A 13,103-nucleotide genomic window follows, 5' to 3' on the forward strand; every position below is an offset into this window, starting at 1 on the left:
TACCCAAAAGAGAGTAGGGTTTTATACTGTTTTGGCGATATTCCAGTGAAATCAAGGTGGGGGAAACCAGATATGGGCTTGACGTATTGTATTTATGTGTTTTACTAAAACCCAGCTTAAACAGTAGATACATATAGGTACACAACCTGTAGCTATCCCGTTTAGCTGTTTTATCAATGAGAGTTAGTGAGCTGGGTTTAACACCAGATATAGCAATATCCCAGCAACATCATGGTGGGGGGACGCCCAAAATGGGCTTCACACATTCTAGTCTAGTAAACACGTTTTCTGCCGAAATCGCCGATGCGCGACACTTAGCGGTTGTTTACATAACCGACAGGTAACTAGGAAGTGGCCCAAGTCTGTGAGTGATCAAAATCTTGCAGTGTCACGAATATTGGGGAGTTTAAACCAACTTGGATATATCATTACTTTTTGCCGCCCTTTCCGGCAGGATTGCTCTTACATACAATAAATAATGCGAGAATGGGAGAAGCCTCGTTTCGTCAGTGGCGGATGGCATTGTTTATCACCGGGCTCATGAGTGGTAATTCACCTGATGGATCTAGCAGCTGATAAATGTAGATGTTAGACGAGAAGGACCTTCATTTAAATACAACAAGCATGAATACGATAAGAATTGTTTATGTTATTTAATCAGCCGATATCCGTAAGTACCGCGAGAAAAGGGAAACGCCTTCCTACATCTATCCACCAAACTGAGGAACCTTAAACAACTTGAGTGAGTTTGGTTTTACGCTGCTTTTAACAATATTCCAGCAACATCAGGGCGAGGGACACTAGAAATGTGCTTCACACATTGGACCCATGTGGGGAATCAAACCCAGACCTTCGGCTTCTTAAACAACTTCACTTGTGACGAGTGACCAACAAGTGTTGACCCTAATGATGTCATAAATTGCAAGTTTTTCATGCCGTCATTCATCCACTATTCATTTCAAATGTCAAACCAAGCTGTCATGCAGTTGACATGTCGCCACACTCGTCATGCTGTCATGCTAATGGTGTATGTTGGAAGGGTGAAGAAACACACTTCACCCAGGCTGCTGAAATGATAGATGAACCAATAAAGAACATCATCTGCTGTTGTCATAGCAACAATGAAGTGTTTCATGACAACATCCACTTAACCTAATCCAAGTTTTCACAAAACCTGTTCAACAAAGTAGGCATCACGTCATTGCCCCACGATAAAGAGACTTCTGGTGCAAGAGTGCAGTTGCTTGGCAGCTTCAATCAATTACGGCGCCAAAGAACTGTGTCAAGGTGTTTTGGCATCAAGTTCAAGTAACTGCCATTGTTTATTAATTAAACCATAATAAATTTATCGTGATCGGCTGTAACGAGAAGATCGACTGATAGATTCTACTCTGAAGCAGATGGGTGGGGTGAACTGTCAGTCAGAGGCTGACACAGTCCCAACGTACACGCAATGTGGTTATTTGGGCCAGTTTTACACTCACACTTGTGCAACACAGATTTTTCATTGAAGGCTCTTAATCACTGATACTCTTTATGAAGCTACATATGTAACACCTAAATGTCTTATAGCACGCAAGCACGTGATGCATTTTTATACCAGCACTGTTTTACTTATTTCACAACAGCCTGTAAATCTCTGGGCCAGAAATAAACAGTTCTTGATTGCAAAAGCACGACTTGCCGCAGTGGTGAAAAATATTAACTCTAACCACTGAGCATTTTTTTAAATTAATTCTTTAGACAAAAATAGGATACTAGGGTATATGTTCATATATTTGCAGTCAATATATGACCATAGCCATTATAAAACTAAATCACCGGTGGTCGATGGTGCAAGCAATATCTCGCTGCCATGGTGATAAACTCATTCAAACCAACTGAGAATGATTCACCAGGTCTTGAGACAAACACAGCATACTAGGGTCCTATTCTTCTGTTATCAAGTAAATGTTCATGTAGAGTGAGCCAAATACCTCAGATATCCGAAAAGTTAACTGTCAAGTCAACTTTCACTAAAAAAACCAATCTCTTATGTCATAAAAGTGACTGTCTATAATGGTTTGGGCTTCACACATTGTACCCATATGAGAAATCAAACAAGAATCTTTGGTGTGATGAGCGAACGCTTTAACCACTGGGCTATCGCACCGCCCCTTTTGTCAGACACCTTCAGCTTTAACCTATGTTTCAGTTCACGTCGGGACTTTGGCAAAGTGTGCTGGTGCACACACTTACTTTCGAAAACCCTTTGGTGGACTCTGGGATTAAAAGTGTATATTCTTACCTAAATCTTCTATTTCCATTTTGTCGACATCAGAGTCCATTGATAACTGTAAAATAATGATCATTTGAAATCAGAACCTAACACATGTTAAAAGCATTATTATAATATTATCAGCATGAAGCACAAATCCAAACCATGTCAGATAACTTCCACAGGAATGCATGTGTATTAGTCAGAAAACACAGAAATAGTAATCCATCCAAATTCACCACACCACTTTAAACAACTCAAGGCCACAGCTCACATATTATAGTTTAAGAATATGTAGCTTGGGTACGTGGGTCTAAACAAAAGTAATAATGAATTAATGTGGGTCAATTACTTTCAACATTACTTCCAGTTGTTAGTGGTTTTACTGAGTGAAATATATGCTTACTCTGTTTCAAGTGACTGTGAGAGAAGGCTTTGTCTTGCAGGTGCTTGCAGTCACTATACAATTACCTATGATTAGTGATTTTTGAGTTTATGAGGTCAGACTAGTACATAATTATGCTAGTCTCTCTTAACAAGGTTGGACTTGTATTTCACTGTTTAATATCCTTTCACTGTTTAATATGAAGTCAGAATAGGATATAATTAAGCTAGGGTCCCTTCATGGGGTCAGACTAATGTATAATTATGCTAGTGTCTCTAATGAGGTCGGACTTGATATAATTGTGCTAATGTCCCTTCATGAGGTAGTCTAGTGTATTATTATGCTAATGTACCTGCATAAGGTCGGACTTATATAATTGTGCTAATGTACCTTCATGAGGTAGTCTAGTGTATTATTATGCTAATGTACCTTCATGAGGTCGGACTTGATATAATTGTGCTAATGTCCCTTCATGAGGTAGTCTAGTGTATTATTATGCTAATGTCTCTTCATGAGGTCAGACTTGTGTGTAATTGTGCTTATGTCCACTAATGAATTTGGACTTGAATATAATTGTGCTAATGTACCTTCATGAGGTCGGACTTGTATATAATTGCATGCGAGTGGTCATTCTGGAAGGATCGTGCCATGGTGGGTGGTGCGGACTTAGGCTCGTTGCTGGACTGGAACCGGAGGGGCGATACTGGAACAGACAAGTAACAAACTGCTGACTCAGCCACAAACAGCGTCAGTTCATGCACAGCTTAGCTCAGAGATATAACTTTAAAACATCAAACAATTCAAACATTTTGTTAGCTTATCATGCAGACTCTGAAATATAATATCCGGCATCTCTGAAACTGAAGATATTCCAGGGGCTCCATGTTCTTCATACAAGAAGACAAGTGAACAAATAAAACCTCTTTAAAACATATTTATTTCTGTGACAAACTATTAGCCTTTGTGTGAACAAATTACAGTTCTCAGAAGAGTTGTTTGTTACAGTATAACAGTCTGCTAAAAAATAATAGTCCATGTAACAACTATTAAATCTGAAAGTGATGCTTAGAGCCAAGTTTAAGCATAAGAAGACTAAACATTGTTTGGCATCGACCAACATGATGATGATGATGATGACTGATTGAATGAGTTTGGTTTTACGCCGCTTTTAGCAATATTCCAGCAACATCACGGCTGGTGACACCAGAAATGGGCCTCACACACTGTACCCATATGGGGATTCGAACCTGTCATCATGATCATCATCATCATCATCATCATCATCATCATCATCAAGACAAAGACTGATGCCTACAACGTATATCCTGCAGGCTACTGAGTGAGTGAATATGGTTTTACACTGGATTTAGCAGTATTCCTTCATTATTACCATGGGGACGCCCACAGGCTTCACCTATGATGTACTGGTGCACATCCCCTTCAGTCTTCCTATGTAAAGGCGTAGTGGATTGAGAGCTTGCTCGTCACACCAATAACATTTGGAAGTAGGGGACGGTGGGGTAACCTAGTGGTTTAAGTGTCCACTCGTCACAATGAAGACCTGGGTTTGATTCCCAACATGAACACAATGTGTGAAGCCCATTTCTGGAATACTCTAGTTGACCTGCAGGAATACTGCTAAAAGTGGTGTAAAATCTTACTCTTCTTAATTTCTTCTACCTCCAAGTTTTCACAATGGGTATTTTAACAGGACCGAACAAATGTAATTAAAGATTAAGATTCATTTGGAAGGAATTTTGACAAGAATAACATGGCAATAAGTCTCTTCCATGTAAAACCACATATGTTTATTTTACAGGATGATGTCACTCCACACTAATCTCACTAGACCAGAAATGAATCACTAATGAAACAATACACGATGTTTAACTGACTGACTGAGTTTGGTTTTAACGCCGCTTTTAGCAATATTCCAGCTACATCACGGCGGGGAACACAAGAAATGGGCTTCACACATTGTACCCATGTGGGGATTCGAACCCGGGTCTTCGGCGTGACGAGCCAACACTTTAACCACTAGGCTACCCCACCGCCCCTACGATGTTTAAACTCTGTAGAGACCCAAGTTGATTAGGTATCCAGCAGTATATTGCTCGTCGTCAGGGGCAACTGATTAGATCAGGCGGTCGGGTTTGGTCACTTGGCTGAACGTATGTCATCATACCTGGTTGGTGTCAGACATTAACATCACTCATAAACTACAAGCTCACATGATAAGACTGGATTATTGCTGACGGAGGCTTTATATAACATTTAATCACTCACTGATGAAGAATTCAACAGTTCTCAATGACACAGGTAATACTATACCTTCAGATGCACAGCTCAGTTAACAACCACAATGGTTTTGAATAAAAGGTATCCCCCCAAACCCAAGGCAGTTCAATGCTGTTTACAACAATCTCATTTCATTGTGTTAATGCCAAGAGTTTTCTATTCAAATTCAATAGTCAAATGATTAGCTGTCTCTGTCAAAAATTATGTCAAAGAGCGCACTGACACAAAACCCTTCACGCAGCACTGTGCTCTACGTTCTTCAATAATACTCGCAGAAAATGGAATGAATGATTGATCCCAACAAAACAAATCACCTGCTGTGAAGTTTAATAGCTGCCAGACTTAGGCATTGCTTCTTGGCGCTGTTCCACCCTCCTCTCATACAACACAACAACCACCAGCCCAATCAACAATGGATTAAATAATCATGGTGGCAACAATAGTACTTTAAAGAAAGAACCATATGAATAGTTTAAAAGCTTAAGGATATTTTTTCAGTTTTAAGTCTTTCTGCCTTTTTTCTAAAACAATTAAGCCAAGCTCCTGCTGCAGAAATAAACATTTGAGATCCTGCATTTCACAATTGATTTGAAAGCAAGCACTTCATGGAGTGGTGCAGCATAACAATTGCTGTCGTATTGTGCAGCGTAATTAGCTTCCATGTGGGCTCACTTCCCCCTGGGTCAAGGTCAGGTCAGGTCACCTACTTTCTATACATAGTCAATAGGTCAGGACTTAGGAGGTCACCATAACAGTAGAGCTTGTCACGATTATGCTAGCCAGTTAACTCAAGGTCACCCAACTATATCCCAATACTCAAGCAATATCTTAGGCTTGCATAAGTCTCTAATAAGCAATAATTAATAGTTTGAATGATAATTTCTGAAAAATAAATAAATGTCCCCTTATCTAGACTTGCCTCTTTAAAGGATAGAATTACTATACCTGCGTAGGCTTAGCATTCAGTACAGCCTTAGAGCAAGGCTAGCAATATCTCAGCTACTTGTAAATAATAGTCACTGGATCATGCCAAGAAACTTATGCAATGATCCACACCATCGGGGTATTATAATCCACACCATCGGGGTATTATAATCCACACCATCGGGGTATTATAATCCAAACCATCGGGGTATTATAATCCACACCATCGGGGTATTATAATCCACACCATCGGGGTATTATAATCCACACCATCGGGGTATTATAATCCACACCATCGGGGTATTATAATCCACACCATCGGGTATTATAATCAACACCATCGGGTATTATAATCCAAACCATCGGGTATTATAATCCACACCATCGGGTATTAAAATCCACACCATCGGGTATTATAATCCACACCATCGGGTATTATAATCCACACCAACGGGTATTAAAATCAAGGACCCACAATCTACAATGTCGCACAATCTACAATGTCGCAGAACTGAATTACCTAATCTCATGACAGAATACATTTAATGTTACCAAAATCGGTGACCAATATCAAAATGCTTGCTAGATTTCAAAAAGAAGAAAAAAGAACTGGTTATCAGGCAAAAGCTTTTAAAAAATGGTGTTTTTCACCCCCAACCTTTGAAAGGTCTCCCTACATAAATATTCCTTAGTAAGTACAATACTGGTAACTTTATCCCTTGATCCAATTTGAAACAGCTTGTGGCAGTCACCATGGTAACTCTTCAGGCAGAAGATCAAGCTCTGTACAGTTGTAATTCACAGAAGTAACTCGACTTGATGCAGACCTGTATACTGACTGACTGACTGACTGACTGAGTATGGTTTTACACCATTTTTAGCAATATTCCAGCAATATCACGGCAGGGGACACCAGAAACGGGCTTCACAAATTGTACCCATGTGGGGAATCAAACCTGGGCCTTCAGCGTGACGAGTAACACTTTAACCACTAGGCTACCCCACCGCCCTCTGTGAATACAGTAGATACAGTATATTCTATCAACAGCACAGACCATATATTCATGCCTTACAACCAGTCAGCTGTGTATGCTCAAACAGCAGATGCATATATGTTTTAATGGTTACCTTTGCCACCTTGTTTTAATATCCAGAGAATTATTATCAGTTTTCAAACGATATGATTGCAAGCTGTAAATAAGTGAGCCTGCACCAGACAATGAAGTGCCTGACATCACAATCATCGATCTACACAACTGGGATACGATGGAGTGAGTGAGTGAGTGAGTGAGTTTGGTTTTACGCTGCTTTTAGAAATATTCCAGCAATATCACGGCGAGGGACACCAGAAATGAGCTTCACACAATGAGCCCATGTGGGGATTCGAACCCGGGTCTTCGGTGTGACGAGTGAAGGGATACGATGGAACAATCCCAGACTATCTACACAGTGAGACTGTGAAGATCAAGGTTAGAATTGGTCTTCAGCTACCCATGCTTGTCGTAAGAGGCGACTGATGGGATCAGGTTAGTCTGTCTCACAGTCCCTGAACCACATTATTTTCCCTACTGCCAAGCCCTAAATAAAGCAAGTCTAGATTTCCTCAGGTTCTGAATCTCTGGTCTCCCTGGGACTCCTTTTCAATTTAAATGGGCTTGTTTGTTACTATCAAAATTATATATATTCAGAGACTAAGCATTAGTCTAGGATCAAATGGTCAGGCTCGTTGACGTCATCGTTTGAAAATTGCGTAGATTGATGCTGAAGATGTTGATCATTGGATTGTCTGGTCCAGACAGGATTGTTTACAGACTGCCTCCAAAGAGCAGGACAATTGCCGAGTGCGGTAAACAACAAACAATAACGATCCACCAAGTGTCCGAGCCATCATATTCCACATTGAGTAGGTAGCTGACACCAAGTCTTATCCAGCACCAGCAGTAGATGGAGGCAATTGATTTACCATTGTCTTCCATGGTGATCAATCAGGCACCTACAGTCTACAGCTGAACTTGGTTACGACATAATTAAAAGGTAGGACTATAGATTTATGTGGAAATGTCCCTTCGGCTTCTACTAATTCAGATCCTGCATGATCCCTGCAGTTTGTGTCCAGCACAGCATGTTGGCAGCAAGTTGAAGAAGATTACACAGCTTGAAGTGAAGTCGAAGTCTTTCAAACGAAGTATTATTAAACCTTTTATCGTCAAACAGAAAAATATATCATTCTTTTAACTGTAGAACTGATACATTTTTAAAAAGATAATAAGTATGGATCCTAGACCAGACATTTGTGACCAACTTTCTAATTTTTATATTTTAACTTACTGCAATGATGATTGTATTGTGATACATGCAATAATTTCTTATGAACCCGAATAATAACTTGCCCACAGATTTGACTTGCCCCACACATTTCTGACAACTTCATCCACCATTATGTCAAATTTCACCACAGTCACAACACACGCACACATATCTGTGGGTGTCTGATTGTGTCGAGAAAAGTCTAAATTGGTGCTTACAAAATTTGATCTGATTGTGTCGAGAAAAGTCTAAAATAATGCTAACAACATGCATACTGATTGTGTCAAAGTCTGAAATGGTGCTTACACGCGATCTGATCATGTCGAGAAAAGTCTAAAATGGTGTGATCTGATTGTGTCAAATCACTGTTTAAACCGTCAAGAGACAATACACGTCCATGACTACAACATGACAGAATCTAGTTGCGAAGTACAGCTATTGATGTCCTTGATGGTAAGAATACAGCATGCTGACAATGCATTGCTCAAGCCAGCTTAAAAACATGAAAACCTTTTTTTAAAATTCTCCTCCTTTGACATTAATAAACTGCAAGGATATGAGTAATCATCAAGTTTTTAAATACAAGGGAGCTTTCCAGATTGAGGATACTTAAAAGCAAAATGACAGATGACACAATCTGACACCCATCTTTTACAGAGCAGCAGCAGAAATCTTAAAGCCCTGATCTCCGCATCTCTGCATCCAGCAAGCACCTGTTGCATGAGACCGCCTCATGTATATAATGATTACAAAGCATTCAACCTGTCCCTGCAATGCCCTTCATTTGTCCATCCACTTATTCAAGTACACATGCAATCGTTATATCTGAAGTTCATTTCAAAGATTTCACAATTTTACAGAAATACCTTCTAGAATTTTAGTAACGAGGGTTTAAACTGCTTTCCTAATATGGTAGGCCGCAGCTTTATGATGATTAATATAGGAAAGAGATGTGATATAATTTCCTCAGCTGAGCTGGTTGAGTGGCCTCCAGGTTAACTGGCCCCTGGATGTATGTGCCTGTGTGTGTCTCGCTGGGGAGGTCTCCAACACTGGAGCTCACACCTACATACAAGGCCCAGTTCTGAGCATGCAGCCCATATTATAATTATCTGCTTTTGATTTCTTTAGATTCCTTTTATCTGTAAGTGCAGGAATAAGTCCGCAAATGTTCATTAGGTGGGTGGTGAAATGGGGTTCAACATGGCATTTCAGATTATTGAAGTTAAATAAAAAGTAACTCGGTCTCCTCTGAGAAATACCCTGTACTCTAATATAGCACAATTTGATAACCTCAAATTTTCTTAATACTTATGCCACAATTTTATACCCTCTTATTTTCAATGCTTATGCCACAATGTGATACTCTCATACATTCAATGCTTATGCCACAGTTTGATACCCTCAAACTCTCCCGATACTTTTGCCACAATTTGATACCCCCTCTCTCTCCATACTTTTGCCACAATTTGATACCCCCTCTCTCTCCATACTTTTGCCACAATTTGATACCCCCTCTCTCTCCATACTTTTGCCACAATTTGATACCCTCTCTCTCCATACTTTTGCCACAATTTGATACCCTCTCTCTCTCTCACTACTTTTGCCACAATTTGATAGATAGCATTCAGGGGCGGATCCAGATAGGGGGTGTGGGGGTGAGCACCCACCCTTTCCCCCAAAAAATAGTTTCCCTGAGGAGCATATCCCCCCTGTAACCTCTGGACTTCGTGATTTATGTGCACCCCCTTTCTCCAAAATCCTGGATCCGCCCCTGGCATTGCAGTATGGGTCCTGGTGGGTAACCTAATGAATGTGGAGCAAGGAAAATTAAATGTTAATCAAAACATGTGGGTGCCTACATTAACCAGTTTCTTGTGAGGTGGCCTACATAAGATCCCCTACCAGTCAACATAGCTGAGTGTCCATGTTGTTATCTAACACTGTTTTCAAACTTTATGACGATCCTCCATTACAAACAAGCAAATCATTGCTACACACACCCAATCAGTGGCCATGACACATATCAAAGGTAGGGGCTACAAGGACTTTCCTCACAGGAAAAAACTGCTATATACCACAGCAAGGTATTATACCATAGAAGACTGCATCTACACGAGTGAAGTGTGTGTGACCATGGTTTTACGCCGCTTTTAGCAATATTCAAGCAAAATCACCAGAAATGGGCTTCACACATTGTACCCGTTTCTTCGGCATAACGAACGAATGCTTTAACCACTAGGCTACCCCACCGCCCACATGAATGAAGCAGTCTTGTTTACTCTCCCAAGGTTGTACTGTTACTGAATATACTGTTTCAGCCGAAAGGCAAGACCAATTTTTTTTCAGAAAAATGCTTCAGCTTTAAGGCTGAAGGCCCAACTGACCAATAGTATGTTCCTACGTGTCAAATTGACTTTTAATGTACTTTGAGATGAATTCTTTCGCATAGTTAAGAGTTGAAGCTAGTTAAACAATACAAGAGACTTGTTTAACTTGTACATGCACTTTCCTTGTGACAGGGAGATGTGGTAGTCCAGTGGTTAAAGTGTTTGCTTGTCATGCCAAACACCTGGGTACAATTCCCAACATGGGTAAAATGTGTTGAGCCAAATTCTGATGTACCCTGTGCCATGATATTGCAAACAAAGTTTGACAATATACTCACTCACTCACCAACCCAAACACTCACCATGGCCCCCAATACACCAAGCAACCACCACCTCGCTCACCCACCAACCCAAACACACTCACCATGGCCCCCAATACACCAAGCAACCACCACCTCACTCATTCACTAACCCATACATGACAATCAGTGAACATGTCCCCTCCATGTATTTGTGAGTGGCAGTCAGTCACGCTGTTCAGCCATGCGACACACCCGTGACTGACAGCCTGATGACAGGTCCCATCAACACACAATCTGACAGAAACCTACACCTCCCCTATATTGCAGCTATGGGTTGCTGGCTTGATACTTAATAGCTGAAGCACGATTATTCTGACAAATGACATCAATGTTCCAGCGCACTGCTTGATATAAATCAAAGTGATTTACAACAATAAAACAGAGGATGCAGATATGACTATCAGCACTGCAAAATGTTACTGCACAAACACTGATATTACCTTCAACAGCCATGACATTACCTTCAACAGCCATGACATTACCTTCAACAGCATGACATTACCTTCCAAAAGCCATGACATTACCTTCAACAGCCATGACATTATCCCATACAGCCATGACATTACCTTCAACAGCCATGACATTACCTTCAACAGCCATGACATTACCTTCAACAGTTATGACATTACCTTCAACAGCCATGACATTACCTTCAACAGTTGACATTACCCCATACAGCCATGACATTACCTTCAACAGCCACATCACCATCAACAGCTACGACATTACCTTCAACAGCCATGACATTACCTTCAACAGCCATGACATTACCTTCAACAGCCATGACATTACCTTCAACAGCCATGACATTACCTTCAACAGCCATGACATTACCCCATACAGCCATGACATTACCTTCTTTCAACAGCCACATTACCTTCAGCATTACCTTTATGACATTACCCCATGACAGCCATGACATTACCTTCCACAGCCACATCACCATCAACAGCTACAACATTACCTTCAACAGCCATGACATTACCTTCAACAGCCATGACATTATCCTTAACAGCCATGACATTATCCTTAACAGCCATGACAACAGCCATGACATTATCCTTAACAGCCATGACATTATCCTTAACAGCCATGACATTACCCCATGCAGCAGGTCTTACTTCAAATGAGTGAGTTTAGTTTTACGCTGCACTCAGCAATATACCAGCTATATGGTGTCAGTCTGTAAATAATCGAGTCTGGACCAGACAATCCAGTGATCAACATCATGAGCAACGATTAACACAATTGGGATACAATGACGTGTTAACAAAGTCAGTGAGCTTGACCATCTAATCCCGTCACTCGCCTCTTACAACAAGCATGGGCTACTGAAGACTTTATTTTAATTTTAATTTTTTCGATTTACGTGTTTTTTTAAAGTTACATTCATCGGTATCGTTTTCACTGCAAACAGATTATAATTCTAACCCGGATCTCAACGTGTTACTTTAAATGACAAATTGAATGAGTTGGTCAGCTCATGGCAATAAAACACAATGACAAGTTAGCCACTCAGCAATTCTACATCAATATGGGCTGATCAAATATTGTCGCTGAGGAAATTTCATCAACACATTCTGACGGTAAAATGACAAGCTGGCCACACAGACTTTCATGCCTTCATATTGACTTAACATGTTTAATGATTCCACTGAAGTTCTTTTCCAATATTTTTGACTGTTCAGTATCAAAGTGACAGATAAGCGTGTAAGCTTTCAAATATACTTGATCACTTTCGAAAAATTTATAATCTCTTGTAACATATTCTGACAGTAGAATGATTGATTCCTCTAATTATTGTCATAAATACCAGAAAACCATCACGATCTCCCATAATATGACAGACAATATTGGATACTATCATGGAACATGATTCTCAATCATCTATAATATAAGTCATATGGATGCCACAGTGTAGCAACCAAAAACTTTCATAATCCTGTAATGGGATTCAAACCTCAGACTGGGTCAGATGCCACGTCCTCATGAGTGAGTTGGTATGGTTTTACACCACTTTTAGCAATATTCCAGCAATATCACGGCAGGGTGTACCAGAAATGGGCTTCACACATTGTACCCATGTGGGAAATCGAAACCCAGGTCTTCAGCGTGACCAGAGGACCACGTCCACATGAAGAAAGAGGTTAACCCCATCAGCAAGCCAACAAAGTAAGGATGCCACTTTTGTTTTGTTTACTTTTCCCAAATTTTACATGAAGATGCTCAGCCAATCATTG

At 40.3% G+C, this 13,103-nt stretch overlaps 1 protein-coding gene across 13 annotated transcripts in view; it reads right to left on the reverse strand.

Annotated features, from left to right (window-relative positions):
- The window catches only part of LOC124261806 (5'-AMP-activated protein kinase subunit gamma-1-like), a 455,838-nt gene that overhangs the window by 46,653 nt on the left and 396,082 nt on the right, over positions 1–13,103 (reverse strand). For all 13 annotated transcript variants that reach the window (XR_006894432.1, XM_046696179.1, XM_046696181.1 and 10 more), the window contains 2 exons: positions 3,230–3,345; positions 2,288–2,333 (listed from right to left, as the gene is read on the reverse strand). Coding sequence is in view for 12 of the 13 variants with exons in the window: in XM_046696179.1 (XP_046552135.1) it covers positions 2,288–2,333; positions 3,230–3,345 (162 nt within the window). In the remaining variant the exon portion in view is untranslated. The remainder of the gene's footprint in view (positions 1–2,287; positions 2,334–3,229; positions 3,346–13,103) is intronic.

Source organism: Haliotis rubra, unplaced genomic scaffold, assembly GCF_003918875.1.
Source record: "Haliotis rubra isolate DU_JTF1 unplaced genomic scaffold, ASM391887v1 Scf81, whole genome shotgun sequence".
Taxonomy (NCBI): domain Eukaryota; kingdom Metazoa; phylum Mollusca; class Gastropoda; order Lepetellida; family Haliotidae; genus Haliotis; species Haliotis rubra.